This window comes from Ovis aries, chromosome 1 (assembly GCF_016772045.2).
Source record: "Ovis aries strain OAR_USU_Benz2616 breed Rambouillet chromosome 1, ARS-UI_Ramb_v3.0, whole genome shotgun sequence".
Lineage (NCBI taxonomy): Eukaryota > Metazoa > Chordata > Mammalia > Artiodactyla > Bovidae > Ovis > Ovis aries.
The window spans coordinates 263027722-263054235 of NC_056054.1; the positions used below are offsets into that span (position 1 = coordinate 263027722).

The 26514-nt window shown below is 50.5% G+C and overlaps 1 protein-coding gene across 1 annotated transcript in view; it reads left to right on the forward strand.

The window, feature by feature from the left end:
* UMODL1 (uromodulin like 1) overlaps window positions 1-26514 on the forward strand; it is a 79313-nt gene that overhangs the window by 18394 nt on the left and 34405 nt on the right. The window contains exons 6-10 of the mRNA XM_042237443.2: window positions 899-1031; window positions 13005-13012; window positions 16782-17036; window positions 19644-19756; window positions 21727-21946. Of these exons, the coding sequence (XP_042093377.1) occupies window positions 899-1031; window positions 13005-13012; window positions 16782-17036; window positions 19644-19756; window positions 21727-21946 (729 nt within the window). The remainder of the gene's footprint in view (window positions 1-898; window positions 1032-13004; window positions 13013-16781; window positions 17037-19643; window positions 19757-21726; window positions 21947-26514) is intronic.

The window sequence follows — 26514 nt, forward strand, 5'->3', positions numbered from 1 at the left end:
ACCACTGAGCCACCTGGGAAGCCTGGGGGAAAGCACTAATGATGGCATTTAATTATCTTCAAATTCCACAAATGTTCTTGAAAACCAGAGTGAGCAGTGCCTATAAGCCAAGCACTTGTCTTGTCTGTTCTGCCAGGTTTGCATGGGGGGACCCTGAGAACTCCCCTGTAGGTGAACAAGGAGGGATTGTGTTTCGATCACTTGCATCTCATGGGGGAGGGCATTGGAGAGCACCCATTATGGGTACAGCTTGAATTGGGTGGTTTGGGAGAAGAAGGGGTAAGGATCTAGCTTGGATGCTGTCCCAAAGCAGAGGCAATTCTGTGATTGGGATCTCAACAAATCTTACCCACAGGAAGGGGCAGCCAGCATGAAGATGTGCGAGGGTTGGTAAAGAATGAATAGCCCATCACTGTGGCCAAGAAATGGGGTTGGTATTTAGTGGACAATGCTGGTCTTTTTCCGTATGGCTTAGATAAATGGTCTTGCCTTGTGTCACTCTGTCCTGGTCATGGAGAAGCCTGGTTGCCTGTTCTGAGCTGTGCTCCCACCAGATAGGGGAGGACCAGGCCCCTTCTGCACAGCAGGGGCTGCTCTGCCCTCTTTCCCTGTCCACACACTGCTGTCCACAGGGCTGATGCTTGGGGAGGATGCCCGACCCCATGAAATCAGACTCAACACAGCCCCAGGGTGATTCGCTGAGGCCACAACCATGCACTGAGCTGTGGGCTGGCTGCTCCGGTGGAGGAGACTATGGCCAATGAGGCCTCTGGGGCAGGGCGTCAAGAGGGCCCCGAAGACCGCAGCCTCACCCACTTCCTCAGCTCGTGTGACACACGTCTCGAGGTTGACGGGGATGGCTCCGATGAGCGCCCTCACCTGTTCTCCTTCTCCGTAGATGTGAATGAATGTTCCTATGGTGAACTCAACACCTGCTCAGGGAGGGAACTGTGCCTGAACGTGGAGGGCTCGCACCAGTGTGTGGGTTACCTGAAGTCCCCCAGCTCGTCTCCCCCGGGGCTGGACGGCATGTGTGCAGGTGAGCGACTGGGCTTTCCGGGTGGGGAAGAAGGGCTTTAAGGAATCTTCCAGGCCGAACGGTCCTCTGACCGCAAGACCCTCTCTTCTGCAAAGAGGGAAAGACTGGCTTACAGAAGAGAAGGCTCACTTAGTTCTTTTGAGCGTTCTCGACCTCATAGCTGGATATTCTTTTCTTTTTATTAATTGTAGTGATTTACCACATTGGGTTAGTTTCAGGTGTATAGCAAAGTGATTCAGTTATATATGTGTGTGTGTTTATATGATTTTTCAGATTGCCTTATAAGTATTACAAAATATTGAGTAGAGTTCCCTGTGAAAAGAGTGGGCTATTCTTATCCTCTCTGAGTTAACAAATGCTTGTGTATGTGCCATTCACCATGCTGCTGCTGCTGCTAAGTCACTTCAGTCATGTCTGACTCTGTGCGACCCCATAGACGGCAGCCCACCAGGCTCCATGTCCCTGGGATTCTCCAGGCAAGAACGCTGGAGTGGGTTGCCATTTCCTTCTCCACTGCGTGCAAGTGAAAAGTGAAAGTGAAGTCGCTCAGTCGTGTCTGACTCTTTGCGACCCCATGGACTGCAGCCCACCAGGCTTCTCTGTCCATGGGGTTTTCCAGGCAAGAGTACTGGAGTGAGGTGCCATTGCCTTCTTCAATTCACCATGCTAGATGCTGGTAAACATTTATGAATATGGTGGGACAGAGACATGAACAGGTCATAATCTTTGCTCTCGGGGAACTCAGTAGAGAACATGCCAGATACTCGACTGGCTGGTATGTAAACAGGATGCCAGTATAATTTATTGTTTAAACTGGGACTCTTTAAGAGTGAAGGCGGCATGATTACTACTGACACTGGGTCCCCAGGAGTAACCTGGACTCTCCATGGGTTGCTGTGGGCAACTGCACACCAGTTCCAGTTCAGTTCAGTCACTCAGTCGTGTCCGACTCTTTGCGACCCCATGAATCACAGCACACCAGGCCTCCCTGTTCGTCACCATCTCCCGGAGCTCACTCAGACTCACGTCCATCAAGTCCATGATGCCATCCAGCCATCTCATCCTCTGTCGTCCTCTTCTCCTCCTGCCCTCAATCCCTCCCAGCATCAGAGTCTTTTCCAATGAGTCAACTCTTCTCATGAGGTGGCCAAAGTACTGGAGTTTCAGCTTTAGCATCATTCCTTCCAAAGAAATCCCAGGGTCGATCTCCTTCAGAATGGACTGGTTGGATCTCCTTGCAGTCCAAGGGACTCTCAAGAGTCTTCTCCAACGCCACAGTTCAAAAGCATCAATTCTTCGGCACTCAGCCTTCTTCACAGTCCAACTCTCACATCCATACATGACCACAGGAAAACCATAGCCTTGACTAGACGGACCTTAGTCGGCAAAGTAATGTCTCTGCTTTTGAATATGCTGTCTAGGTTGGCCATAACTTTTCTTCCAAGGAGTAAGCGTCTTTTAATTTCATGGCTGCAATCACCATCTGCAGTGATTTTGGAGCCCAGAAAAATAAAGTCTGACACTGTTTCCACTGTTTCCCCATCTATTTCCCATGAAGTGATGGGACTGGATGCCATGATCTTCGTTTTCTGAATGTTGAGCTTTAGGCCAACTTTTCGCTCTCCTCTTTCACTTTCATCAAGAGGCTTTTTAGTTCCTCTTCACTTTCTGCCCTAAGGGTGGTGTCATCTGCATATCTGAGGTGATTGATATTTCTCCCAGCAATCTTGATTCCAGCTTGTGTTTCTTCCAGTCCAGCATTTCTCATGATGTACTATGCATATAAGTTAAATAAGCAGGGTGACAACATTTAGCCTTGACATACTCCTTTTCCTATATGGAACCAGTCTGTTGTTCCCCGTCCAGTTCTAACTGTTGCTTCCTGGCCTGCATACAGATTTCTCAAGAGGCAGGTATGGTAGTCTGGTATTCCCATCTCTTTCAGAATTTTCCACAGTATATTGTGATCCACACAGTCAAAGGCTTTGGCATAGTCAATAAAGCAGAAATAGATGTTTTTCTGGAACTCTCTTGCTTTTCCATGATCCAGCAGATGTTGGCAATTTGATCTCTGGTTCCTCTGCCTTTTCTAAAACCAGCTTGAACATCAGGGAGTTCATGGTTCACATATTGCCGAAGCCTGGCTTGGAGAATTTTGAGCAATACTTTACTAGCATGTGAGATGAGTGCAATTGTGCGGTAGTTTGAACATTATTTGGCATTGCCTTTCTTTGGAATTGGAATGAAAACTGACCTTTTCCAGTCCTGCGGCCACTGCTGAGTTTTCCAAATTTGCTGGCATATTGAGTGCACCACTTTCACAACATCATTTTTCAGGATTTGAAACAGCTCAACTGGAATTCCATCACCTCCACTAGCTTTGTTTATAGTGATGCTTTCTAAGGCCCACTTGACTTCACATTCTAAGATGTCTGGTTCTAGATTAGTGACCACATCATCATGACTATCTGGGTCATGAAGATCTTTTTGTACAGTTCTTCCATGTATTCTTGCCACCTCTTCTTAATATCTTCTGCTTCTGTTAGGTCCATACTGTTTCTGTCCTTTATCGAGCCCATCTTTGCATGAAATGTTCCCTTGGTATCTCTAATTTTCTTGAAGAGATCTCTAGTCTTTCCCATTCTGTTGTTTTCCTCTATTTCTTTGCATTGATTGCTGAAGAAGGCTTTCTTATCTCTTCTTGCTATTCTTTGGAACTCTGCATTTAGATGCCTATATCTTTCCTTTTCTCCTTTGCTTTTTGCCTCTCTTTTCTTCACAGCTATTTGTAAGGCCTCCCCAGACAGCCATTTTGCTTTTTTGCATTTCTTTCCCATGGGGATTGTCTTGATCCCTGTCTCCTGCACAATGTCATGAACTTCATTCCATAGTTCATCAGGCACTTTTTCTATCAGATCTAGGCCCTTAAATCTATTTCTCACTTCCACTGTATAATCACAAGGGATTTGATTTAGGTCATACCTGAATGGTCTAGCGGTTTTCCCTACTTTCTTCAATTTGAGTCTGAATTTGGCAATAAGGAGTTCATGATCTGAGCCACAGTCAGCTCCTGGTCTTGTTTTTGTTGGCTGTATAGAGCTTCTCCATCTTTGGCTGCATAGAATATAATCAATCTGATTTTGGTGTTGACCATCTGGTGATGTCCATGTGTAGAGTCTTCTCTTGTGTTGTTGGACGAGGGTGTTTGCTATGACCAGTGCATTTTCTTGGCAAAACTCTATTAGTCTTTGCCCTGCTTCATTCCGCATTCCAAGGCCAAATTTACCTGCTACTCCAGGTGTTTCTTGACTTCCTACCTTTGCATTCCAGTCCCCTATAATGAAAAGGACATCTCTCTTGGGTGTTAGTTCTAAAAGGTCTTGTAGGTCTTCATAAAAAGAAGTACTTGGATGCAATCTCTAAAATCTCGAAAATGACAGAATGATCTCTTTTCATCTCCAAGGCAAACCATTCAATATCACAGTCATCCAAGTCTATGCCCCAACCAGTAATGCTGAAGAGGCTGAAGTTGAACAGTTTTATAAAGTCCTTCAAGACCTTTTAGAACTAACACGCCAGTTTAAACTGGTTAAAAAAGCAGTTGAAAGCAACCAACTGGACGGCAAACGGAAGTGCCGAGTGCCGGTGGACACACCTGAAAGGAAGTCCTACTGCGTGTGGATCTGGCCAGGGGGCCATCTCTTGTGGAAGCCAGGTGTGAACAAGCTGCTGCTGTATGTGACTTGCCCCTGTAAGAAATCACTGTATTTCGCAAAGAGCTGAGTCTAGGAGGTGAAAGCCAGCAAGGAGAGACGGAGTCAAGGAATATTTTAGAGACTGAAGCTTTGGCACTTACTGATTAATGAAATGTAGAAGAGGAAAAGAGGAACAGGGCAGCGTGTCCTGGTGTAACCGCGAATAGACGGCAAATGAACTAGGAAGGCTGGGGTTATTATAATCATGTTTGACAGTTTAGACTGAGATGGAGATGAAAGCAGGTGGAGATGCCAGGTGCTGACTGTGTTGGATCATTGGGGCTGGAGCTCAGAGCAGGGCCTGGGATGCAGTAAAACCGGGTCGTCCATGCGCAAGTGGCATTTGAACTCTGGGCTGGTTGGGAGAAGGGATGGAACCCTGTATTTAAACATCTTCCCACGTGGCGCAGTGGTAAGGAACCTGCCTGCTAATACAGAAGACATAGGTTTGATCGCTGAGTTGGGAAAATCCCCTGGAGGAGGAAATGGCAACCCACTCCAGTATTCTTGCCTGGAGAATCCCAGGGACAGAGGAGCCTGGTGAGCTACAGTCCCTGGGGTCACAAAGAGTCAGATGCTGAGTGACTAAACGACACCAGGAGGAGGGGCTTGCACAGAAGTGAAGTGAGGTGGAAAGAAAAGCAGGAAAGATGATGCCCAGAAGTCAAGAATGGGTGATGCTTTACAGACATTTACCAAGAAGGGGCTCAGAGAGATCGAGCAGAGTTTGGAGGAGATACGGGCTTCCAGTTCAGTTCAGTCACTCAGTCGTGTCTGACTCTTTGAGCTTCCAGGAGGGTCTTATTTAAAGACAGTGATGCCAAAACATATCTGTGTGCACTGCAAGAGGCACACTGATTCTCACAGCTTCAAATGGTGGGTTGGAGATGAACAGGTAGAGGGTTCAGCTGGCACCGACAGGGCGCTGAGGGTAGGGGGCACATCCATTCACTTACCGGATGCATTGTAAAGAGCACCTATTGTATGCCAGTCACTGACTGCTCTAGCTGGGTTCCTCAGAGTCCGAGATTCCCTGGTTCCCTTGGAACTCATGTTTCAGTGGGGAAGATGAAAAAGCTGTGGGCAAATATAATACAAATTATGGGGCGACAGTTCTGCCATGGAGGAAAATGATGTAGGGAAGAGATGGGCAGGTGCGCTGTCTCAGGTGGAGGGGCCGGGGCTGCCCCTGGGGTGGGCTGAGCTTTGAGTGTGAGGGGGTCCTGAGACCGACAAGGGACAAGGAGGAGGTGGTGGGCTGAGCCATGATCCCCAAATGACCGCTCCCTAGCCCAGTACCTGTGAGTAGGACATCTCACACCATGGGGCGGGCGGCGGGCTCTGCAGGTGGGATTAGGCTGAGAACCTTGACACGGAGGTGACCTGGATAATCTGGGTGGGTCCAATGTCATCAGAGACTCCTCAGGACAGAGAGGCTGAGGGTCAGAGCCAGAGAGAGCAGATATGATGAGGGAGGCAGAGAGGGGAGAGGAGCCGCCTCGCTGGCCTCGGAGGCGGGACGGGACCACCAGCCTCAGCGTGTGTGGCCCTCCAGGGACTAGGGCAGAAAGAGATGGTTCTCGCTGGAGCCTCCGGAAGGATTGCAGCCACACCTCGATGTTAGACTCCCGGCCTCCAGGGCTGTGAGAGCACATTCCTCTAGTCTTCAGCCTCTGAATGAAAGTTCTTTATGGCATGGGCTTTACTTTCACCACCAGACGCATCCGCAACCTGGCATCGTTTCCACTTTGGTGCACCCCTTTTCTCTTTCTGGGGCCATTTCTCCATTCTTCCCCAGTGGCATATTGGACACCTACCAGCCTGGGGGCTCATCTTCTGATGCCATACCTTTTTGCCTCTACATACTGTTTATGGGGTCTCAAGGCAAGAATGCTGGAGTGGTTTGCCATTCCCTTCTCCACGTTTTGTCAAACTCTCCACCATGACCCGTCCGTCTTGGGTGGCCCTACACGGCTTAGCTCATAGTTTCATTGAGCTACACAAGGCTGCGATCCATGTGGTCATTTTGGTTAGTTTTCTGGATTGTGGTTTTGATTCTGGAGACTGTGGGATTGTCGGTCTTGTTTGTTCTATCTGCCCTCTGATGGATGAGGATAAGAGGCTTGTGTGCACACTTCCTAATGGGAGAGACTGGCTGTGGGGGAAAACTGGGTCCTGCTCTGGTGGGCAAAGCCATTCTCAATAAATCTTTGATTTTCCGCTAATGAGTGGGGCTGCGCTCCCTCCCTGTTAGTTGTTTGGTTGCCCTGAGACAACTCAGTCCTGGGGTCTGCAAACTCTATGATCGGGCTAATGGTGACTTCCACGAGGGCTTATGCAAACACACATCTCCCAGGGCTGCTGCTGGCAGTGCCCCATCAGCAGGTCACTGCTGACTTACGCGTCCACAGGAGACCCTCAAAGAGCCAGATAAAACTTCGCGACTGGACAACCACAACAAAGTGAAAGTGTTAGTCCCTCAGTCGTGTCTGGCTCTACGCCCCCATGGACTGTAGCCCGCCAGGCTCCTCTGTCCATGGGATTCTCCAGGCAAGAATACTGGAGTGGTTTGCCATTTCCTTCTCCTGGGGATCTTCCCAACCCAGGAATCAAACCTGGGTTTCCTGCATTGCAGGCAGATTCTTTACTGTCTGAGTCACCAGGGAAACCCAAAGTGTGTGGTAATTCTTCCCAGCAGCCGCAGGAAACTAATGCAAGGAATCAGGGCCCAGCAGCACGGAATTCAAGAGCAAGGAGGCCGGTGGGGGGGGAGCCAGGCAGGAGGGTTGGGGACAGGAGGCAGAGCCAGGTAGGGCCCACATGGTGTAGACGCGGCAAGACCACGGGAAATTGTAACGTTTTACTCTAGAAAATTGTAGACAAGTATACACACAGAGAGAAGAGTATAACAGATAATCTGATGATACTCGGAGGACCCTGGTTTCATATCCCCTCGTCCATCCACCCCCTCCTCCCCCATCCCCATTATACTGAAGTCTCCTTCCTCAAACCACTTCACCTGTTACTACATCAGAATGAATTCCTAGGAGAGAAGAATGAGATTTTTAAAACCCTTAAAAGAAACAAAGCAATAATTCCTTAATATCATTGAACAGTGTGTTGAAATGTCTAGTGGTCTCACCTAGTGATCTCATTTTCATAATTTTCCAGTTTGAGTTACAATTTAAATCAGGTCTACCCATTAGTAGGCTTCAAGTTTGATCCCTGATTGGGGAGATTCTCCTAGAAGAGGAAATGGCAACCCACTCCTGTATTCTTGCCTGAAAAATTCCACAACAGAGGAGCCTGGCGGGCTAGAGTCCATCCCCACAAAACAGTTGGACCCAACTGAGCACACAAGCTTGCATGCTCACCCATTAGTAATGGGATCTCTCATGTCATTTTTTACACTAGAAGTTTCCCCCTCCATCTCTGTTTCCTTGTAGTTGCTGGAGGATCCTGCTCCCTTAGCCCGGCAGAGTTTCCCACTGACTGGGGTCTGCCAGTTTGCATCCCTGGGGCTCCCCATCACCATGACCCCTGCTGGAATTTCCGTAAACTGCAGCTGGTTCTGGGGCAGGCCTTTTTGGTGGTGCCCAGGCCTGCTTTGTATCAGGTGAAGTTAATGAGTGCTTACAAGTGCATTGAATATGTAGGGTGGCAGAGCAAACCTGCTCTACCGAGACACAACTGTCAAAATCTTACAGCCCCGACTGGGTGACAGAGCTGTCCCTTCCCACCTGTTGGATTCAGAACGGGCTGCACTCAGCAGCTTGTGCGCCCTGCCCCTCACTCTGAAGCCCTCACCAACAGCTCTGGAGTGGTTTAAGGACACCCCAAGCGCCCTCGCTCTTCAGGGGATGGGGTACGTATGCTGCACCCTGTTCCGGACTTTCCTGAAGGGTCCCACTCTGCTCGCTGCCTGAATGACATACATCTCACTTGCTTCCTCCTGTGACCACATTATGCCCCAATGTCCCCAACAAACCGCGGGCTGTGGCATCCCTGTCTCCGGGCCAGCTCCCCAGAGAACTCATACTAAGTAGCAATGCAAACCCATCTTCACTCATTTATCAAACCTTGGCACCTGGCTGTGGGGGCAAGGAGCGGGGGGGCCACTAAGACGGGCCACATGGTCCTGCGATGTGAGACCTCCTGGGATGTGTGTGCACACCAAAGTCACAACGAAAGGAAATGTGAGGTTTTAGACAGAGGTCAGTGAAGATAAGGATTTTTTTTTCTCACCTGAATTTTGGACCTGAGTGCTATCGAACCAAACTTGGGTCCATTTGCTCCTGTGTAACAAAGCCAGTCTACTGATGCCAGTCATGGTGAAGGTCATGAGCCTGCTGGGCAGGGGACTGTGAAGGCTGAATCCCATCGGTCATCAGAGTCATGCAGGGGCCTGTGGATAAGCCCCAGATACCAAGGATGGAGGAGCAGAGCCCCATGTGAAGAACCAGCTCACGGCCCCCGCCCCGCACCTTGGGAGTGAGCAAGGGAAACTGTTCCTTGTTCTTGCCCCACCCCACCCCCCACCCCCACTGCAGCAGGGGCCCCTATAGAGCCTCGCCTGAATTTCTACTATTAAAGAGGCCAAGAACCCTGGTCAGTAGCAGGGGGACAGAAGAGGATGCTGTTGGGTAGGTCTGATGGCCTTACTATCTCCTCTCAAGCAGTTCAGCAGAAATGCGGGTACACCTGATTCAATCTGGCCTCCAGAACTTCCTCTTATCATTCTGGGATCTGACCTATTACTTTAATAACATGCTAACAGCAGTGGAAGGATAAGTCACCCCTAGTCTTAGCATCCCAGCAAATTACTTTTATTTTCCCCTGTTTCCTTCCAGTTTTTTTTTTTTTTCACCTTATTTAAATTCTGCTACATATGCGATTTTATATCTGGCTTCTTTACTTCCCATTATGTCGTATAAAGATTTCTGAGAAGCAACCTGGTCTTTGTGATTACGATTTTCAATGGTTGAGTAACAGTGGTATGCTACAGCAGTGATACAATGCGCTTAGCTATTTCCCTCAGGGGCGGCTTTTAGGTCACCTCCAACATTCTGCTCTGAAGACTAGAACGTTCTTGCTAATGTTGTGAAGTGGTTATGGAGAATATTGTTACAATTGAGTTTGAATTAATAATTTAATCCACATGTTCTTTCCCTTTGAAGGGAGGGGTTGGCTATTCCTAAAGTCTCTGGGTTTTTTTAAACTTTTTATTTTATATTGGAGTATCTGGTGGCTCAGACTATAAAGAATCTGTCTGCAATGCAGGAGAGCTGGGTTTAATCCTTGGGTCAGGAAGATCCCTTGGAGAAGGGAATGGCTACCGACTCCAGTATTTTTGCCTGGAGAATTCCATGGACAGAGGAACCCGACAGGCTACAGTCCATGGGATCACAAAGAGCTGGATACCACTGAGCAACTTTCATACTCATAGCTGACTAACAATGTTGCAGTAGTGAACAGTGAAGGGACTCAGCCATGCGCATACATGTATCCATTCTTCCCAAACTCCCCTCCCATCCAGGCTGCCTCATAATATAGAGCAGGGTTCCATGTCCTATACAGTAGGTCCTTGTTGGTTATTCATTTTAAACAAAGCAGTATACTCGTGACCATCCCAAACTCCCTAACTTCCTTACCCCACCTTCTTACCCACCTGACAACTCTAAATAAGTTCTTTCTCTAAGTATATGAGTCTGTTTCTGTTTGCTAAGTTCAGTTCAGTCACTCAGTCGTGTCCGACTCTGCGACCCCATGAACTGCAGCATGCCAGGCCTCCCTGTCCACCACAAACTCCCGGAGTTCACCCAAACTCATGTCCATTGAGTTGGTGATGCCATCCAACCATCTCATCCTCTGTTGTCCCCTTCTCCTACCTTCAATCTTCCCAACATCAGGGTCTTTTCAAATGAGTCAGCTCTTCACATTAGGTGGCCAAAGTATTGGAGTTTCAGCTTCAACAGCAGTCCTTCCAATGAATACCTAGTACTGATTTCCTTGAGGATGGACTGATTGGATCTCCTTGCAGTCCAAGGGACTCTCAAGAGTCTTCTCCAGTACCATAGTTCAAAAGCATCAATTCTTTGATGCTCAGCTTTCTTTATAGTCCAACTCTCACATCCATACATGACTACCGGAAAAACCATAACCTTGACTAGACGGACCTTTGTTGGCAAAATAATGTCTCTGCTTTTTAATATGCTATCTAGGTTGGTCGTTGCTGTCTAGGTTGGTCATAACTTTCCTTCCAAGGAGTAAGCATCTTTTAATTTCATCACCATCCGTTTTGTAAATAAGTTCATTGGTATCCTCTCTTTTTGGATTCCACATACAAGGAATGTCACACAACACTTCTTTCTCTAGGTCCATCCATGTTTCTGCAAACAACATTATTTCATTTCTTAATGACGGAGTAATATTCTGTTGTGTGTGTGTGTGTGTATGTGTGTGTGTGTGTACAGACCACATTATCTTTTTCTCTTTTAAAAAAGCACCTGCCAGCTCCACTTCTGCAACAAAACACTCCTCTCTTGTGCCCTGGGGCTTTGTCTGGTTAGAACCTGCGCCTCTTCTGTGCACAAATGCACCCACGAGCTTTTCACGGAACCCCTACAGACCATCCCAGATCACCTGGACTGGCCCCCGATGAGCATGAAGAATGCTCAGTGGCTTCAGTCATGTCCGACTCTTCGTGGCCCTATAGACTGCAGCTCACCAGGCTGCTCTGTCCATGGGATTCTCCAGGCAAGAATACTGGAGTGGAAGCCATGCTCTCCTCCAGGGGATCTTTCCAGCCAGGGGTTGTATCCGAGTCTCTTATGTCTCCTGCATTGGCAGGAGATTCTTTAAATCCTGAAGGAAATCAACCCTGAGTATTTATTGGAAAGATTGAAGCTGAAGCTCCAACATTTTGGCCACCTGATGTGAAGAGGTGACTGATGGGAAAAGACCCTGATGCTGGGAAAGATTGAAGGCAAAAGGAGAAGGGGGTGACAGAGGATGAGATGGTTAGAAAGCTTCACTGACTCAATGGACATGATTTTGAGCAAACTCTGGAAGATGGTGAAGGACAGGGAGGCCTGGTGTGCTGTAGTCCATGGGGGTCACAGAGTCAGACACGGCTGAGAGACTCAACGACAACAAGTGCCACCTGGGGATGACCCATGAACATAGAAGGTTGGAATAGTCATCTGCTCAGGCATCTGCAAAAACATCAGGCCCCATTTACAGAGAGAAATACTGCCAAACTGCTATGCTGCTGCATTGTAAGTTTCCCTCAAGATAAAGGGCCGCCTGACAGCTGAACATAAATAAACAGAGAAAGCGCACCGCCCCAGATTCACTTCCAACAGGGCAGGAAAGACATAGCTAGTGTCTCCAGATCAGAAATTTAGAGTGCATTCCAATTGTATATGGCTAAGGGAAACAGCACATGTTTTAAATTTAGAAGCTAATATAATAAATGAGCTATCTGCTGGAACGAGTTAGAGGTACAAATCCATGGAAAATACAGCACAAATCTCAGATGCTTTTCTTGTGAAATTAGTCACCCAATTAATGACACACGGGGCAGCTGGATTCTTGCACAAAACAAAAACTGTAAGAGATATTGCCCAGTTTGCACTTAATGTTCCAGGAACGTGTTCTGCATTTAGGATGGATGGAACTGGATTCAAGGGTCATCCTAACTCCCTTCAAAATGGTCCTTTCCCAGCTGGGGCCTGATGATGGTGTGCCTCTTGGTAAATAACTGTTCTGGGTCTTTTTGACAATTGAAGGCTCAACACCTTGGCTCTAGTCCTCAGTGTTTACAAGGTTCAGGGGTCCAGCTGAGAGGTCCAGGGGTTAGAGAGGAGCGGAGCCTGACACGGGAGATGTGGGAGAGGCCATGGCATGGGCATCAACCTTCCTGCCCCTCCAGACATGGGTCAGGGCTGCCTGGAAAAAACAAGGGCTGAGACCCATGGACACAGAGAATCTAACGTGCTTCACTGAGATCAACGTCGACTTCTGAATTCAGGTTCACAGCTGTAGCCTGAGGAGGGCCACAGGGCAGGGGTACCCTGGGGTCACTCACAGTCGAGATTCGACTGATTTATTTTCTGGGACCACATTTTAAAAGGAGGGGGCATTGCCAAGACGGGGGCAGCGACAGAAAGTGTCCTGGCCGATGAACTGAAATCCAAGTCAGAGGGAAGGTGGCAGGGTCAGAAACGACAGATTATTTCCAGCTTATAGTATCTCAAGGTCTGTCCTACAGAAGAGGGAGGGAGTAGCCTTAGCGTGTCAGAAGTTGGCTGGTTTTGCAGCAGCATGGAGAACTTTCCAACCAGCTGTGCTGTCTCGCCAACAGCTGCCTTGAGAACTACTTAGACTGGGGCGGTGGATTCATTTTCTGGGGCTGCTATCATGAAGCACCACAAACCTAGGGGTTTAAAGCAACAGAGATTCATTCTCCCACAGTTCTGAAGGGCAGAAACCTGTCATCCTTGTCCCTGGGTCCAGGTCGAGGTGCTGGCAGGGCAGGTCTACTTCGGAGGCTCTAGGGACACCCCTGCTTTGTACGTCCCTCTTTCCGGGGGAGCGTGAAGTCCTTGGCTTGTGGCCACATCACTCCCACCTCCGAGGCCGACACAGCATCTTCAGTTCCTCTGCTCCTTCTTCACGTGCTCTCCTCTGTGTGTGCGCCCACTCTCCTGTCTTGTGATTGCACCGAGGGCCCACCCAGATAATCCGGGGCCATCTCTTCTCAAGACCCTTAACTTCATCACCCCTGAAAAGACTCATTTTCCAAATAAGGTCACATTTGCAGGTTCTAGGGATCAGGAGCTGCTGTCTTTGGAGGTCAGTCTGTTCCTGGTGATGGGATCATTTAGGAGTACAGCACAGGGCAGGGGGCAGCTTTGTCATTAGTTATTAGGTAGCTTTGCCACTTACTTTCTCCTTGATCTTTCTAGGCCTCAGTTTTGTCCTCTGTAAAATGGGATCATAGTAGTACCTGGTATTGTTGGCAAGGCTGTGCGGTATGACATGTCCCGTGCCACAGCACTCAGCCACTGGCATCTCTAAGTGTGTTGCTGATAGCGTGGCCAGCAGTGTGATGGAGGGGGTGCTCCCAAACTTGGCGTCCCCTCTGCTGATACGATGCCAGCCACACTGGCTTGCACATCCCACGCATGTGTCTGGTATTGCTGTGGACATTAACTCATCTTTATTTCCGTCACTGCCTGGAGGCACAGTAGGTACTCAAGAAACATCAAACCATATGAAATTGCCACTGCAGTTGGTCAAACACAGCGGAATCTGGACAGTGGCAAATGTCTCCATTGGAGAAAGCTACACCTCACCATCTGGGAGATGGTGAGGGACAGGGTTCTTGCCTGGAGAATCCCAGCGATGGGGGAGCCTCGTGGGCTGCCGTCTATGGGGTTGCACAGAGTTGGACACGACTGAGCAACTTAGCAGCAGCCGCAACAGAGGGACAGAGAGGCCTGGCATGCTGCAGTCCATGGGGCCGCAGAGTTGGACATGCCTAGGCGACTGAGCAACAACAAAACAAATGAGGTAGGATGGTCTGCAGGGGGGATTTATGTCTGTGGATGAGAGGGCCATGTACCCACAGCATCTTCACTGCGGGAACCATGGATAGACAGCAGCTTCTGACGGTTGACAGTCATCGAAAAGGCCATTGATGGCTCCTTAGCCCAGGGACCCAGGGACCCATGGTATCTTAATTTAAACAGTGAAGATGGGAATTTCTCTGGTGGTCCAGTGCTTAAGACTTTGCACTTTCTGCAGGGGTCATGAATTCAATCCCTGGGTCAATCCCTAAGACTCCGAAGGCTACACAGCAAGGCCAGAAAAAAAAAAAAATTTCTTAAAAAAAAACCTCACCAGTGAATGTGTCTCCAGCCAGCCTGATACTGTCAGCCCCTGGGAGTTCTCTCCAAGAACTAGGGGCCACTTTCCGTTTTAATTTCCCTCAGCCCTGGAGACACTGTCTATAGCACGTGCTTGTAAAGGGCCACACACAAGCCCTTAACATGGATTTGTTGGCAGTTCCATGTCCAGTGATGCCTGAATGATAGCCAGGAAGTGGGATCGGAGCCTGATGAGGGCTGGCTGCTGCCGCCCAGGCCTCGCGTCTCATTCTCAGCCCCACTGTCCTGCTTGGTGGGTGTTGAGTTGCCACCTGTGGGACTGAAAACGCATTTGGTGTCGTGTGGTGTGACCGCGTGAATCAGATCATGCAGCGCTTTTACAGCTTTTTAGGAAAGTTGTAGCTTTCCCTTACTCTTTCAGTGAGACACGTTCCCAGGGACAGACCTAAAAGCTCTTTGGTTGTTAGACCTGCAGCAGGTGACCATCTTGATTCAGGGTCCCAGTGGGTGGGGACGTGGGAATGAGACCTGTGGTCTCAGGGTCTGAGCTGTTGGCCAGTCTTCAGCTGAAACAAAAGATGGTGTTGTAAAGAATGAAAACTGTTTGTTTGACAAAGGCACAGAAAAACACTGGATGATTCAGTGAAAGGACTGACGTGTACAGGCTCCCTCCTCCTGCAAGGAGAGGTCTCAGGAAGCTGCAGGAATTTAGATGGAGGGAAGCTGGGCTCACATGTCTCTCCAGCATCCACTAGTTTATACCCTCTGCTTTGAGGAGACTTGCAAGGGCTTCTGATGGGAAGCACAGTCACTGGGCACTGCCATTTCTAAAGGGCAGCTCAGGGAGGACACACAGGGCCAGGCTGCAGGGCAAGGGAGGGACTCCGATCCGATTCTGAGCCTCTTGGCAGCCAGGGCAAAAAGGGAGATGGTTGACTTGTGCCAGTGATACTTTTTGCTAAAAGGAAACGTACACCTTTGTCTGAAAAGACATTTTTTCATAATATTTGAAAACATATATCCTATGAATCCTTATAAGAAGGGCTTTGGAAACAACGCATATTTTAATTCTTTATTCTCTAGTATGGTTTTACAAAAGATTTTTTAAAATTGCCTTCTTGCTTGTTTCTTATTGAACTCGAATTCTGCTGTAAAAGTGATGGTGCCTAGATGTTCAGCCACCCTACTTTTTGTATAATTCATGTTGCCCGGTTGCTTGCTGTAAAGCCAGATTTTTTCTCGCACAAAAGGGATTTAATTCCATGTGAGCATTAAAATATATTTTGGTTGTTATATTCAAGTGTTGCTCTTTAAAACATGAATTTCGATATGAGAACACAGAGCACCTCAGCCTGACTCTGTCTGGTCTTGCTTCCCTACTGGGCCATTGTTTTGGGGATGAATTAGCCAAGCAGAAGTCCAAAGGCAAGTGATGATGAAGTGTTTGTGAATCAGAAGAGCGGGGCCCTTTGATTTTGTGTTGAGATAAACGTAGCACAGAAAGCTCACACCGTGTGTTAACCTGCTCAGGCCGCCATGACACGCTTCACGAACTGGGAGCTTAAACAGCAGTCAGGCTTTTCTGGTGGCTCAGTGATAAAGAATCCGCCTGCCAATGCAGGAGACGCAGGAGACGTGGGTTCGGTTTCCGTGTGGGAAGATCTCCTGGAGGAGGGCATGGCGACCCACTCCAGTATTCTTGCCTGGAGAATCCCATGGACAGAGGAGCCATACAATCCACGGGATCACAAAGAGTCAGACATGACTGAAGCATCTTTCCTTGTACCTGTTGACCATCTGTACTTCTTCTTTGGAAAAATGTCTATTCAGATCTTCCGTCCATTTATAAATTGGAGTATTATTTTTTCTTGCTGTTGAGTTGCATGATTTTATATATATTTCGGATTTTAGCCCCTGATCATTGAATAATTTGCAGATATCTTCCCCCAGACTGTAGGTTACCTTTTCATTTTGTGGCTGGTTTCCTTTGCCGGGGAGCAGCTTCTCAGTTTGATGTTGGTTCACTTGTTGACTTTCGCTTCTTTTGCTTCCCTCTGATGTTTTCTGCATCTTTCTTGTTCTACCCTTTTGTAGATTACCCTCCCATCAGAGACCTCATGATCTTCAATGTCACCAGCAGCAGCTTTCAAGTGTCCTGGAGCTTAAACTCCACCCAGAACCACACTTTCTGGGTGCAGGTTTACCAGGGCGAAGAGTTGTTCAGGAGTGCCAGCACCTCTGGAACGAGTCTGGAGGTGGCCGGGCTGCAGGCTGGAGTGAGGTATGGGGTGAAGACCAGCTACCAGGCATGCAGGGCCCACATCACTGCCATGGTTGCTGCCAGGACCGGTAAGGCCACATCCAAATCCTCATCCCCTGTGAGTGTCTCAGTCTAGTCCAGTTCTGTTGGCCCTAGTGATTCAAATCCTTGTGCTTCCCGTGAGCAGAGCAGGGGCGGTCACTGGCCGGACCCCACCCCTCCTGGGAGGGGGACAGTGGGCGCGCTCCGTGTCCTGGAGCAGTGCCATGGCACTCCTTGCCTGCACAGGCTCCCTCACTCCCCAGCACCTCATCCTGACTGAGGGCTCTCCTGAGGGGGTGAGGAGGGCTCTATGGAGACCTCATCTTTCTGGGGTTTAAGGGATGCATAAAGCGGTCAGATAGAGAGAGGTCCCAAGTGACCTAGAGCTGAAGAGACATTCCCCCCCAACAAAACCACAACATATTCATGAATTGGGGATTCCAGTCTCCATGTGACTCTGACTGGTGGCTGACACTGGCCACCTCCCCTCTGCCTGCTCTCAGTGGAGCTGGGTTCTAGAGACTTCTGTCAGATTTGGCCCCCCGGGGTGGGGAGTTCCCTCCTAGGCTGGCCCCTGGCAACAGGACAAGGAAGTGTGCATGGGGACAGTGGGCTCTGAGATGTTCTGGGACCAGAGAAGAGGGGAGCCCCAGCCTAGGGGTTCTGAGCAGACAAAGCGCATAAATCCCTGCATGAAAGACCCTATGAGGAAAGGGTGGGGGGAGGGATATACTGGGAGCTTGGGATCAACATGTACACACTACTATATTTAAAATGGATAACCAATAAGGACCTTCTGCAGAGCATAGGGAACTCTGCTCAATATTATGTAACAACCTAAATGCCGCAATAATTTGAGAAAGAGTAGATACATGTATACGCATAACTGAACCACTTTGCTCTGTACCTGAAACTAACATAACATTGTTAATCAACTTTACTACAATATAAAACTTTTTTAAAAAAGGTAAAAAGAAAAAGAGCCTCTGGGGGTCAGTTTCACGCACAGGGATAATGCCCATGACTGAATGAGTGAGGTATGAAAGGAGCAGCGTTACACCCTTTATGAACCAATTCAGGGCTGCCCCACGCGAAATCGTCAAAGCACACAGCACAGGTCCCTACCCAGAGGGCCCCTGGAGCCCTAGCCATGCAAAAAATGTAAGCCCTTGACTTTGCACAAGCCTCCAATTTCCAAACTGGTGCCGTCTTCTCTTCTTGTTTTATTTTCAAATTGTTCCATGAAGAAAATGGGGGGGGCGCTCGCTTCCCTTTGAGGAGACAGGGATGGGCGGGGCTCATCCCTGTGGGTCATCCTGGGGGAGGCCCAGCCCTTCTGAGTCCCTGCTGGCTTCTGTCTTCCGCCCTCTGCCCTCTACCTGCCCCCAGCTTGCCTCAGACATGACCATTTATGGAGCCAACACTCCAGTGCAAATTCATTTCTGCTAGGACCTGTAGTAGGAACACGTAACTACCCCCCACTCCTACTGACTCTGTGCCCCCTACCCTCTCTTCCAATGCAGGATAGATAATTTGGAAGATTCCAGAAGACTCCTGATTATCAGCTTATTCACTCCCCAGCTGATTCTCTTTCCTTCTCTATATTGCAAAAATGCCTTCTATTTGCAGAGCCTTTTTTTTTTTTAAAAAAAAGAAGCTTGATTGGCTTTAGAGGTCTTATCTAATTAATTTGACACTGGTACAAGCCTGCAATGTTGGAGGCAGTGGAGATTATTGTAGCAATGGAGACCCAGGGCCTCATGGTGAATCCGGGTTCCCCAAGCACTGGGTGATACTGACTACTTGGGAGGCTCTGTGATGTGGGCAGGGCTGGGGCTCAGGAATCCTGGGCCTCAAGGTTCATTTGTTTCCCTTGCTGAGGTGGGAGAAGGTTCAGAGGAGCCTTGGTCTAGAAATGGGCACTATTTAACCTTGGGGACATTTCTGGGGCTGTGTGTGTGCAGCGGTGATAAATTCTGCCCTTGCTGGCTAGTGGAGAGGGCCAGGGGGGGAAAGAAGTGTGAGTGGTCTGTAGGTCATTAGAGCTGCTGCAGCATCTGCTGTGGGTGTAGGCTTCATTTTTGATCATGAAAGAGACGTACGTAAACTCCCACATCCCACCTTGATGCTTCCAGCTTCGCTTATGTCCACAGGAAAGGAAACTTTCCTTGTAGGGTGACCAACCCTATCATATTGCCCTGGAGTGGGCCCTGGAGAGGTGGGAATTTTATTATGGGAAAGCCAGAAACTCCTGGGCAAATCAGGATGAACTGGTCACCTGAGAGGGTGGGACATGCACTTGTGATCCAGGCCAAGGAAAGCAGCGGCCACATCTTGTGAAGAATTGCTGGAGGGAGGGGTCTTCATAGCCTATGTGGCTGGTTGACCAGTTCCCGCTGCTATGGACTATGTGACATTTATACCTCATTGCCCTGCTCTGGCTCTAAAGGCGTGTGCTTGCGTCTGAGTTTCCATTATGCCAGAGTAGACGTATCATATTCCTTGTGTTGGTTTCTCCTAGTGTGGCCACCAACCTGAGACTCATGCCTCAATCTGTTTTCTAAAGCCTCCCCCTCCAAAGAGTAAGGGACATTGGAAAATGTTAACAGAAAAGCTCACGGATTTCAGCTAACTCACATTATTGTCTGTCTCAGATGCCCGAGTGTTTGAAGTCACGGTCAGGATCCTAAACCGCAGCGTGACGGAGGGGCTGCTGGACCGCGGGAGCCCTGAGTTCCAGGACTTCTCCCAGCAACTGATGCATGAGGTAAAGCCTGGGAGAGGGGCTTCCGAGGGTCTGAGCCAGAAACCCAATGGGAGGTCAGTGCGGGTGTGGGACGGGCACCAGTCACCAGGGCTGGGGAGGGGGCAGTCTCAAATCCCATGGTAATTACTCAAAATACCCTTTTTATGGATAACTTACCTAGATTTGGGGCCAAAGCATCTTGGATTCAAATGGGCTGGACCACTTGATGGCTTAGCTGGGTTTTCTGTTGAACTTTCCATCTGGGGTTCTGGGGCTACTGCCCTCCTGCTTAGGGGCAGCTTCACTGAAGAAGTATTTACCAGGGATCACAGCATCCATCCCTCCCTGGGGTTGAGGGGAGTCACCAGCACAAGGCCTGGGAGAACAGGGCCAGTAGCAACTACCATCTATCCTCATAAGCTGAGTAGGAGAAAAGAACAAAATGCTGAACTGTCAGAAACTATGGAAGGTCTAGGATTTCGCCCTGCCTGCAAGCTAGTAAGTTAGACTATTGGATGGACGCTGGCAGAGGACATGAGATGCCTGGATCAGAGATAAGGACTTCATTGCTCACGGCAGAGCAGGCAGCATGAGCATCAGATGGGTGCCAGGTCCCCTGCTGGCCCCCAAGTCCCGAGCGGGTGACACAGAGGGAACCCGGTTCCCTCAGCATGTGGTTGACGCACACGCAGGACCTCTGACCGCTGCTGATGATCCCCATGCAAACCTGCCTGAACCTTGCAGAAAGAGACCTTATCGTATTTTTTTAAAAAAATATTTGTTGCTATTGCTCAGTTGCTGAGTCGTGTCCAGCTCTTTGCAACCCCATAAACTGCAGCAAGCCAAGCTTCCCTGTCTTTCATCATCTCCCACAGTTTGCTCAGACTCATGTCTATCCAGTCAATGATGCCATCCAACCACCTCATCCTCTGTCACTCCCTTCTCCTCCTGCCCTCAATCTTTCCCATCATCAGGGTCTTTTCCAATGAATAGGCTTGCCGCATCAGATGGCCAAAGTATTGGAGCTTCAGCTTCAGAATCAGTCCTTCCAATGAATATATCTGCTTTTATTTTTTTATTTTTATGTCTACTTTGCTGTGACATGTGGCTTGTAGTTCCCTGATCAGGGATCGCACACAGGCCCCCTACATTGGGAGCCTGGAGTCTTAGCCACTGGACCACCAGGGAGCTCCCAAGAGACGTTATCTTTGCGACATCAGACAGTGAATAGATCTGCCCTTGCTCTGGATCGGGCCATCCTCTCTCTCTCCCAAGGCGTTCATCGCACACGTGTCTTGGAAAGATATTCTGGAGCAAGAAAGAAGTTCTTCAAGCTCCACTTGCAGGATGTGTGGAAATGGGACACCCTGAAGGGGGGTTGCCTCTCTACGTTCACCTGTGGGGGCAGGGGTCAGTTTTTGACCTTTCTTGGAGAAGTCTTCCTGCTTTTTAGCAGTGATTGGCCTGGGGGGGGGGCGTGGCAGGAGTGGTGGGGAGAGGTTGGGGTCTCCTTGCTCCGGCACAGGCTGCCCTGAGCAGCTGTTTGTGCCTGCGTTTCCTGAGGATACAGCCTAGGGAGAGGGGACAGTGCCAAACAGCCAGGTGATTGCTCCTCTTGGTCATTCCACCAGTCCGCCAGTCAACCCAGCTCTCTGTTTGCCTCTCACACACATGTCAACCTTCACTCTGGTTTCCGGGGCACAGGGAGTGGGCCGTGCATCTAGGGCTGCAGGATGGGGAGTTGACTGTCTTGGTCTCGGCATCCTCAGAAAGACTGATGAGGCCCAGCCCACTCTCCCAGGGCTCCAGTCATCCCTGGGGTGACACTGTTGCCCCAAGAGGTGGGTGAGTGGGAGCCTCCTCTTGGTCATGAAGGGGACCCGTGGATTCCGTGCACCATCCATGTGCCACTCCGGGGGCCCCAGTGAGCAGTGAAGACCTTGATGGAAAAGTCCACTCCATCCAAGCATCTGTCGCCTCTCCCGGGCCAGGTCACCGCCTCCTTGCCGCCAGCCGTTTCTGACTTGTACCAAAGAGGGAAGCTGAGGCTGCAGGTCGTGTCTCTCCAGACTGGAAGCGTGGTGGTGAAGCTCAGGCTGACTGTGTGGGACCCTGAGTTCCCAGTGGGCGTGTCCACGCTGGCCCCCCTGCTCCCGGCTCTGTGGGCGAGCACCGTGTTCCAGGTTGACCAGCAGGGGACACACGTGCAAGGTGGGTCCCCCTCCCCACACCCTGGGCATGCCACCCTCATGCCCTTGAGTCTAGGCTGCATCAGTTCTGGTCAACATTCACTTTATTCCAAAAGGTAGATGGTAGTGGTGGTAAATCACTTTAGTCGTGTCTGACTCTTTGGGACCCTAAGGGCAAAGCTCACCAGGCTGTTCAGCTCATGGGATTCTCCAGGCGAGAATACTGGAGTGGGTTGCCCTGCCCTTCCAGGGGATCTTCCCCACCCAGGGACAGAACCTGGGTCTCTTGTGTCTCCTGCAGTGGCAGGTGGGTTTTTAATCACTAGCGCCACCTGGGAAGCCCAAAAGGTAGATAAAGTAAATGAAATGTGAGTCCTTATTCTGTGTTCCTCCTTGGGAACTGGGGCCTGGGGCCAGGCCCCCCAAACCATGGAGCCCACGTGCATCCCACACCTCCTGTTTCTGACAGGAGAAGTGACCTGTGGGGCCTGGAGACACTCACTCCCTTGGATGGAGCCTCTCATCTTCAGTGGGCCCGGAACCCAGGGCAGAACCAGGCTGGAGGAATCACAAGGGGCACAAGAGCGGGAGCTTCCTGGGTCTGAGTAGGGGCCCAGTGCCAGCTGGCCGCTGTGTGACTCGCCAGCATGGGGGGCTATGTCATTAACCCAAACACCTGTAATTTGACTTGGTGATGCAGGAAGTCACAGATCAGGAAAGAGGGGGAGATAGAGAAATAGACAGTGGGGGGAGGGCGGGGGCAGGGGCAGTGAGAGATGGGGGAGCAGGGGGGTCAGAGTCAGGGATAAGACAGAGACGGAGAAACTGAGAGACAGAGAGAGAGATGCAGGGGATCCAGGGTGGCCTGGATGGGGAGAGACAGGGACTTGGAGAGACAGAGCTACAGAGATGACAGAGACAGTGAGCTGTCACGTCAGGAAGGTTTTGCTGTCCACTTGGGGATGCAGTTCCCTCACATGTGAGGGCACCACAGTCTCTACATCAAAAAGCCTGTGTGCGGCTCAGTCTGGGCATGGCTGACCCCTCAGTGGAGTGGGTGCTGCCAGCTCCTGTGAGCTCAGTCCCTTCCGGCTTGCTGTCTCAACCTCCCCCAACCCAAGAAGGCAGGGAAAGTGCCGCTGGAGTGTCACACCTGGAGCACACTGCCTGCTTAGCCTGCCATCTCTTTGTCACTCACCCCCACGGGAATGGACATGGTGGCGGCCCTCTCTAACATGATGAGCTCTGCCTGCCTGGGCTCAGAGGCCAAGTGCTGGGCAGACGCCAGGCAGCCTGTGTGTAGATCCCCCAGGGCCCACCTGAGGCAGATCTGCACCGTCTTTGGAAGATCCAGCCCTCCTCGAGGTGCCTCCCAGCCATACCTCCCAGCACCAAGGCTTAGGTTACTCCATATCCTTGTCAAGTGAGGCTGTGGGTTGAATGGTGATCCTGCAAGATAAGAGAACACAGAACTTCAGATGTGACTGTATTTGGAAGAAGAGTTTTTGCAGATGACCAAGTCCCAGCAGCGTGGCCGTCATATTGTTATCACCTCATGTCTTTCCTGAGGCCTGTTCCCCCCAAGACACTGGGTGGCTGCATGCCCTGGTCTTCCTCTGGGGTGGTGTACATGTGCAGGGAGGCCCAGTGTTAAGCAGCACCCTGGTTCTCAGATCCTGTCCACTCTGCCCAGTGAGGGAGGCTGGCTGTGGTGGAATCCCAGCTCTGATGCTGGCTCGCCATGGGCCACTGTACAAGGGACTTTGCCTCCTGGGCCTCAGTGTACTCATCTGGGAGATGGGAAGGCGAGGACACATCCCACCTCGTGGGTAAACGAGGGAGTGCTGAGGGGGATGGGGGGCAGTTAGCGGGTGCCCGGCACACGTCTGACAGCATCACCCAACACGTCTGGGCAATGCTGCTCTAGGACCTACTTCCGTACTTTGGAAGCGTTCTCGGGCCTGGATGGTCCCCCATCAGTCCTCCCCACTCCTCCTTCCCCTTGTTCCCCTTGTCTCTCCAGCCTTTGCCCCCCACCCCTTCCTAAAACTCTGCTCAGAAAGGGCTGTGCTGCTCACCTGCTCCAAGTGCAGACGACCCACTGGGCCTCCACGTGTGTCCACGTGGCCCCTTCATGCCATCATGCTGTGTGCAGACCTCGGCCCAACAAGGCCCTGACGGTGGCACCATTCAGTGTGAGGGGTCGCCTGGGTCACTGCAGTGCCCGGGCAGCAACGCCTCCTCCTGTGAGCTCAGGACAGGCCCAGCCACGCTCCCCAAAACTTCCCATTGGCCACGGGCTCCTGACAGCCTCGCAGATGCAGGCGCCCTTCCTGTCACCCCTGCGGGCAGTGGGAGAAGGCGTGGGCAGGACAGCCTGGCCCCGGACTCTCACCATCCCCCTGACCTGCTGATGGGGCTCTTTCTCCACCATCGGTGGCGCTGCCTTTGGCACCAGCTGCCGTTAGAACCCAGTTCTCTGTGCCTACCTGCCTCCTTGAATGAGACTCTGATGCCCGCCTCCAGGAAGGGCTGAGGGCTCTGGCCAGGCAGGCTTCACCCCCAAAGGCCACCTGGGCCTCCAAGACAGCTGGGAGCCTCCCAAGGAGCCTGCGTTTTCAGGGATGGGGTGGCTTGTCCTTGGGCCTCCCTGCCGCATTCCTGAGGGTTACGTGGGGAGTTGCAGCTCTCCCATGGCCTCCCCCTCCTCTAGTCAGGGGGCCACACCCTTGTCCCAGCTTCCTGCCGGCAGGAGCAGAGCGCAGGCCCCATAGGGGATCCTGTCTGCATCCTCGTCTGGTGGTCCAGGAGGCACGAAGGCTGCTCGGCAGCTCCCACGGCTCACAGGCCTGAAGCTGAGACCTGCACGGCCCCAGGCTTTGGTACAAGACAGTTGCTTCGGCTTGCTCCTGAGCCCTGTGCTGGCTGAGTGAGCAGGGAACCACCTCCCCACGATAACCTCCGAAGCTCTGCGGATTGAACTCAGGTCTCAGTGGGGCCTCCACTCTCCTCGTGGTCGTCTGCCCCAGCTGGCCTGGCTCTGGCCCTGGCCTGAACCATCAGCACCTTTGAGCCACTGCAGGCTACAGGCTGGGCAGCACTCCAGGGGATCTGGGCCAGCGGGGAGCCCAGGGTCGGCATGTAACTGTTGCATCAGCTGATGAGTCTGCTGGTCTTCCGTGAAGATCAGATGAAGCAAAACTGAAAACCAGAAAACAGGCCTCTGAGCACCCGGCTGCAGAGCTTTTTCTGCACAAAACTGAACCTTTTCTGCCTTATTTTCACTCAAAGCCCGGCCAAGTCCAGGCTCCTCAGGTACCCGGAGCCTGGCCAGGGAACCTGCTCTGCAGCTCTTGGGGAACCTATGCAAAGGGCTGGTGACCATCCCTCCTGGGGAACCTCAGCCCCCTCAAGGTACCCAGCTTCCTCTGATGACAGAGGGTGACTCTGCTCAGAGCCACTTGTTTTCTTGGAGTTGGGGTGGGACAGGCAGTCACCCACAGAGCCAGACCTGAAGGATGGATTTCCAGGGCTGGGGGAAGACTGCTCCCCCACCTGGCTCCTCCCAGGAGATAGAGCTTGAGTATTTTATTTTTGTTTACTTTTAAATTGGAGTATAGTTGATTTACAATGTTGTGTTAGTTTCCAGTGTACAGCAAAGTGAATTAGTTTTACATACACATTTGTTGTTCTTCAGTAGCTAAGTCGTGTCCAACTTTTGCGACCTCTCTTGGCCAGGCTTCCCTGTCTTTACTCTTTCCCAGAGTTTGCTCAAACCCATGTCCATTGAGTCGGTGACGCCATCCAACCATCTTATCCTCTGTCGTCCCCTTCTCCTCCTGCCCTCAATCTTTCCCAGCATCAGGGGCTCTTCTAATGGATCGGCTCTTCACATCAGGTGACCAAAGTATTGGAGCTTCACCTTCGGCATCAGTCCTTCTAATGAGATTCAGGGTTGATTTCCTTTAGGACTGACTGGTTTGATCTTACTGTCCAAGGGACTCTCAAGAGTCTTTTCCAGTGCTATAGTTCAAAAGGATCAAGTCTTCGTGGCTCAGCCTTCTTTTTTTTTTTAAATTTTTATTTTTGTGGCTCAGCCTTCTTTATGGTCCAACTATTACATCTGTACCTGACTACTGGGAAAACTGCTGGAAATACATATACATAGATTGCACAGATTTCTCTGTGCAATACGGTAGGTCCTTATTAGTTATCTATTTTATTACACAGTAGGGTGTGTACTGCGCATGTCAATCCCAGTCTATCCCTTTCCTCTTTCCCCTTGTAACCAAAAGGTGGTTTTCTACATTTGCGACCCTCTCTCTGTTTTGTGAATAAGTTCATTTGCACCCCCCCTTTTTTTTTCAGGTTTTCCATATAAGTGACATATGTTTGTCTTTTTTCCTTAAGGTTTTATCCTGCTATCTCTCCTTGTAGCACCTTATTGATCAGTCATGAGTCAACATGCCCAAAGCTATCAGATTCTTTCCTCCAGCAGGGCCACACGTGGGGCTGGGGGTGACCAGGGGGCCCGGAAGAAGGGAGGGGAGGGGGTGGCGGGAGAAGGAGGCGGGTGGGATGCTCCTGATG